The sequence below is a fragment of the Melospiza melodia genome, chromosome 27 (genome assembly GCF_035770615.1).
Source record: "Melospiza melodia melodia isolate bMelMel2 chromosome 27, bMelMel2.pri, whole genome shotgun sequence".
In the NCBI taxonomy this organism is placed as follows: Eukaryota; Metazoa; Chordata; class Aves; order Passeriformes; family Passerellidae; genus Melospiza; species Melospiza melodia.
In genome coordinates, this window is record NC_086220.1 from 9,551,582 (window position 1) to 9,557,749 (window position 6,168).

The 6,168-nt window shown below is 44.5% G+C and overlaps 2 protein-coding genes across 3 annotated transcripts in view; one reads left to right on the forward strand and one right to left on the reverse strand.

The window, feature by feature from the left end:
- The first annotated feature begins 262 nt into the window (after nt 1-262).
- The window catches only part of GRHL3 (grainyhead like transcription factor 3), a 99,038-nt gene continuing 93,132 nt past the window's right edge, over nt 263-6,168 (forward strand). For both annotated transcript variants that reach the window (XM_063177517.1, XM_063177518.1), the window contains exon 1: nt 263-2,276. In XM_063177517.1, coding sequence (XP_063033587.1) covers nt 2,146-2,276 — 131 coding nt within the window. In that variant the 5' untranslated portion in view covers nt 263-2,145. The remainder of the gene's footprint in view (nt 2,277-6,168) is intronic.
- LOC134429841 (fatty acid-binding protein, liver-like) lies at nt 3,704-6,015 on the reverse strand. Its single transcript, XM_063177220.1, has 4 exons — nt 5,862-6,015; nt 4,457-4,629; nt 4,095-4,184; nt 3,704-3,813 (listed from the first exon to the last, which is right to left on the reverse strand). Exons 1-4 carry the CDS (start codon nt 5,926-5,928, stop codon nt 3,763-3,765), a joined length of 381 nt encoding a protein of 126 aa, XP_063033290.1. The 5' UTR covers nt 5,929-6,015; the 3' UTR covers nt 3,704-3,762.

A 6,168-nucleotide genomic window follows, 5' to 3' on the forward strand; every position in this document is an offset into this window, starting at 1 on the left:
ACTTCGCGGGGGGGCTTCCGGCGAGAGCGAAACGCGGCGCCAAAATCCTGCCCCGCTCCGGCATCGCGCATGCGCCCCGGCCGCGCGCGGGAGCTCGCGGGCCCGCCGGCGCGCGCCGCGCATGCGCGTTGCTCATCACCTCCCTCCCCCTCGCTTTTCCCGCCGAAAGAGCGGGAAGGGGGAGCGCGCGCGGGGCAAGATGGCGGCTGCGCCCCCGCCGTGAGGGGAGAGCGCGGCCCGGCCTTGTGCGGCCGCCTCACGGCGCCGTGCCTCCCTCCTGTGCGCCCAACTGACACCGCCTCGGGCTCTAACGCCCTTCCTGAGGCTCAGGGGATCGCTGTCCTGTGGCATTGCTGTTGCAAAATGTGGAGTATGGATAAGTTCTGTTAAGAAAAGGTGTTCTTTGATGTTTGACGTTTTTATGCCTTCTAGCCTAATCAACAAGAAGGGAGATGTAACCCGTGAAACGGCAGCTAACGAGCTCTAAGTGATGTGCCTGTGTTAGAATAACAGATTGGTAGAATTGCCTTGTTAAAGTTTAGGGCTGGACATGCTTCAATGATCTCAGACCTGGGGGGAGCTTAATAAAGCTCGAGAAAAAAGGATGCCCGCTGATAGAGGACACAAAGAATGCAGAATTTATGGGCCATCTGGCAAGAGCTCCCAAGATAAGGAAGAAACTAATAAACTCAACTCAGCGACCGTGCTGAAATGACCTCCAACTGGGTAAATGTAATTTTACATCTGCAGGGGCAGGTCATGACCACCAACCCACAGACCACTGGCCCAAAAGGAGAGAACGGGACTAATTAGCATGAGAAACAACAGAATAATTAACCAATAATTAACAAATTCAGAACCATGTGACCTGTGGCCAAGGCACACTAATTCCTTTGTTTGCTAAAATGTGTAAATAGTAATAAATTTTGATCATCGGTGAGCTCAATTTGTGGAATCCCACAGGGCCCCAACTGTGCAACCCTGAAATAAATGACCGGTGTCTCTCTGGAGTGTGTAACTATTGTTGCACACAGAGTAATTAATGCAATTTTTGTGGAGAACACCATTACCAACTGCCCTGCTGAGCCCCAGGAGTTGTCACCAGGCTGTTTGCACAGGACCAGCCCTCTCCGTTAAAGCTGTTTGTGTGATGAAAACAATCCAGTTGGTGGGTGGAGAGATGATCTCTCACCACGCTCATGTGTGACTCACATAAAGGTGGATAAAAGGCACATCTGACCCCACAGTCACAGGGTTTGGTGAAGAGTTCAGTGAAAAGTGTCTGCATTTTCATGTGAGGGATTTGCAGCAAACTGCTGCAGGGACAGAAAGACTTGGAGCTGATGCAGCCCTGGTGTCTGCCACCAGTGTATTTTCATCTTTACTTTTAATATTCATGAATGGAAACTGGTGGGAGGACATTGCTGTTCATATCTTGGCAATCTCACATGAAGAAGTGCCTGATTTTTACAGGTTTTGAATGACAGATGATTCAAGTTTGAATGGCAGATGAAGTTCAGTCACTAACACAGGAGATGTGCAGACATATACACTTCCCAAAAAAATGGAATTTGTGTGGTTTCATGTTCAGGGTCTGTGTGCAGGACTCAACAGAGAAGGGATGGGGATTTCTGATCATGTTTTTTGCATTAAATATTTACAGTTAGCATCTTTCTGTATGCAAGCAGCAGGTCGAGTTGTTACCTTGTGCAATATAAACACAGATCTGCTCACACAAATCATTAAAAGAACCTAAAACTCCAGCCAAGAACGCACATCAGAGACTGGAATTGTGGTGGGAGTGCTTGGCACAGAGCAAAAAAGAAAAAAAAACATTTTACAGACATTCTGAAAACAATTAATTTACCAGAGAGTGGACTTTGATGGATAGGAATCCATGCTGCCAGGAATACCTTGTCAGAGCTTGTCAGATTGGGAATCAAAACTTGGAACAAGATCCAAGTTAGATTATAAATACTCCAGTGGAGTCCTTCACAGAAAAATGCACAGAAAATTTGTTTTTGTGGAATAGTGAATCCAGAGCTGCCACCCCAGGCTGCTGTGCCATTGAGGAATGTTCATTCCTTTGGGCCACGGGACACAGATCTCAGTCTGATCAGAATCCCTCAGGTTTGACTGCTTCACATGAGGACCTGCACTGAATATTCCACCCAGATCTTGGGTGCCCTGTGGCAGAAGGACATTGGCCAGAGGGATGGGAAAGATTGGCACCATTGCTGGAAAAGTGAAGTCATTGCAGTTGTGAAGAAAGCCAGGTGAAGTGTTCTTTTAATTTTTTTAGAATTTTAGCCATTAGAATGACTTGGCATGAGTTGAAGTTCTAAATAAGGTCAGTGTGCTTTCGGTGTGTGGTATCTGCAACAATGATTTTGTAACGGGTTTGCAATGAGCAATGAAGGATCTCTGCCTTGGCTTAGAAATAAACCTGAGGTGTCTTGCATGTTCCAGCCTCCAGTTTGCAGGCACAGCCTTTGATCCTCGCGGACCTGCAGCACTCTGTGAATTTCCTGCTGGAAAACCACAGCGTGTGTTTGGTTTGGTTTCAGGGTGTGTTTGCAGCAGTTCCCCAGCAACTCCCAGAGAGAAGGGTGCTGAGTTCTTGGGTGCCTTTTTGCAGCACCAGAGCTTTAAAGCAGCCTCCTCCTCCTCCCTGAGCTTTACCAGCCCCGATTTCTGTGCTGCTGATCTTATTTCTGTGGAACTCACATGGAATTTCATCCTGCTGCAGGGCTGTGCCTGGCATTGGAGCTGCCTGGGAAGCAGAATGAGCACAATGATCCTTTATGCCACTGAAACTCCCCCTGAGAGCAGCCTTATCCCAGAATGAGAATACACTTCCCAAATTGCTTGTATCACATTGTGTTGGTAATAAATCACAACCTCTCCCCTCACAAACTGCTCTCCTAGCATGGGGAGATGGGAACTCAGCACTCTTCACTGGGATAAACCTCCCCGTGAGGATTTTAAATGGCATTATCAATCCAACAGCTTTATTCATGAGGTCTTGCACCTAAAACCAATTCTAACAAATCTGCAGTGACTTCAGTTGTGAAATGGGGCTGCTGATACAATAATAAGATATAATCTCCTGTGTGTTTTATACTTAATAGAGACACAGGGTCTGAACAAAGTCTGGTTTACTTCAGCCTCACAGACTTGGGCCATGACAAGACATTTGGGAGAGTTCATTGCAAATTGGAAGAATGTTTAATTCTCTTTCCTCTTAATTGCACTTCTGTGTAATTCAGTTTAAGAACAGCCATCCCTGTTGTTAATGACTGCTGAGTGCTTCACAGCTTTTCAAATATTGCTGTTTCTATTGCTGGGCCATGTGGTTCAGATCAGCCCAACAAATGCCCGATTGTTCTGTGCTGGCCAGGTCACAGAGAACGGGGTTGGTTAAAAACTAACCTGCAGCAGGAGCAGGAACTAAAGCTGAGTGTGTTCAGTCTGTGTGTGAGAAATCAAGGAGCATTTCTGTAGCTTTTGGCTGCTCCCAAGGATTACTGTGCTGAGCTGGAGCTGTGTGATTTATCCAGGTCGGGGTGTCTGGGAGGCAAATTTCTGTCACTGAGGACAGAGGGGGAAACACAGTCCTGTAACAAGGGACTGCTGTGAGAAAGGAGAGCAGAAAGCATCACGATTTCCTGTGCTGTTTGTTCAGATAAAACAGAGCTCACACTTTGTGGAAAGTGCACTTTATTTCAGGTATGTAAAGGTGTCACACAGGAGGATCTGTCTTTAGGCTTTCTTGCCTCTTCTGACAAGTGTTACTCCACCATATGTTATGGTCTGTGGAGACAAATACACATTTTTATAGCTGAGTGTCAGAAGTGTCTGTAATTCATGCATAAATCCATCCTAGTCCACAAGAAAACACAGTCACAGCACCTGCCTGTAAATATGTGTACAACACTAAAATATATGTACAACATTTGCATGAAGGAAAAGTTGCAGTTTTTTGTGCTGCTTAGAGCAGTCTTTATCCACTCTGTAAACACTCTGAGCTAGCCAACATTTTTTCCTTCAGCATTTTTCTGCAAGTGCCTTTATTTTCACTTATTTGCACTTACCTCCACCATTTCATTTCCTTTTACTTCCTGCTCATGAGAGAATTTGTCTGATTTGCACACCAGCTTCCCATTGACCAAGTTCACAGTGCACTGTTGGGACATTTAAAAAACATTTTTAAAAATTAGATTTTGGCATTCAATTCCAGTAAGCAGAGGACTAATAGGAAATAAATTACACTCCTGTTTCCTAATGACAGCTGTTAATTTGAACTGGAGAGCATTTGAATAGGAGTTTTAAGAACATTTCTGTTTGTTAAAGTGGTTGAAATATTTGCAAATTGAACTGGTACAAACAAATTCCACTCACACACAAAGTGAGGTTTAGGGATAAATAAAGATGTCCTGTTCTAGGAATGCTTTACCTTCAGCTTCCTGCCATCCATGGTGGTGATGTCAGCCTCCTTGCCCAGTGTAAATGAGTTGGTTACAGATTTGTTGGGTGTTTTGGATGTCACAACAAAATCATTGCCTTTTTGTTGTATTTCAACAACAGGCTTAATATCTTTGGCCATTTTGATGGTGTCATCTGGCAACCCTGCAAAAACAGGCAAAACAGGACTTTTGTTATGGAAATAGCAAAATAGCAAATTGTGCCTTCCAACAAAGGCACAGAAATCCAAACCAGTATTGGAAGGTGATGTCCAAATTAAAAGACAAATCCTGGTTTGGATTCCCCTCTTCTCTATGTTTTTTTGTTCCATTCCTTCCAGTCTGGTTAGGTTTTGGTGTGATATCTGGTGATGTGTCACATTATGCAGTTTCTTCTCCTAAGGGCTGCCCATGGGGTGATGATTCTCCATGGAAAGAACCACGTGTGCATTACTTTATTCTCCCAGGGAGTTGGGGGATTATCTGTCCAGTCAGAGCTGGAACACTGGGAGTAGCTCACACTCCCTTTTTGGGGTGTCCCTGGCATGATTTGGAGGTGTCATTGTCACCAGCAGAGGGGTTGGTTTTGTCACGCTGTCAGACCAGGCTTTCCAACTGGAACTGGACCTTACTCCACTGAATATCTCCTATTTACTGTTCACAACCCAACAGGAATGTTTTATTGGCAAAGGTAAGTGCACATTTACTGGTGTAGCCAACTGGAACTGGATCTTCCTCTCCTGAATATCTCCTATTTCCTCTTCAAAACCCCAACAGGAACCTTTTGTTGGCAAAGGTAAGTGCACATTTATTGGTGTAGCACGTCCTAATCCTCTCAGATTAGATTTATAATCACCCAGAGATTACTGACATTATCACACTTGATAAGCACTGCCAGGTTTCTGACCACCTCTAGGTGTTAATTATTCCCAGATTACTGACAGCATTTCTGCTGCAGGAAGGGCTTCTGTACAATAATTGGGAGGCTGAATAAATCATTGATGGCTTTTTCTAGTTATATATGTTTATAAATCACAGATAATCAACACAACAACTCTTCTTTGGGGGTTATCTGTAACATTTCTCCATCAATATATATTATATGTCATATATGTTATATATGATATGTTATATATTATATATTATATGTTATATATTATATCTTATATGTTACATATTATATAGTAGATAGTAGATAATATATATTACATATAATTATTATATATATTATATATATTATCTACTATAACTTTCAGCTTCTTTTCCCATCCAAATTCAGTCAAACAGACTGAACCAAGCAGGGCAGTTTGTCCCAGAAGGAAAAGGACAAATCCATGGGAACACAGCAGTCAGAGCTGTGCTGGCAGTGGCTGAGGAGGAGGAGGAGGAGGCACTTACCCAGAGCCTTGAGGAAGGCCTCGAGGTTCTCCTGAGCGTAGATGTTCCAGGTGCCACTGAATGCCATGGTGGGACACAGCAAGGGCTGCCCCTGCCCACGGGGATGCTCTTTATGGAAGCACAGGGGCCAGCCCAGATTGGCAGAGGGCTAATTATTAACTGGGAACAGCAATCATTAATCAGTTATTTGTTCTTAATGATCATAACCTCTCGTTCATGCTGCTCTCACCTTGAGGGCTGGGGTGCTGTGTTTGTTGTGGGGTACTGACCTCGTGTCCAGCCTTGTTGGAAAGTGTTGCAGTGCAGC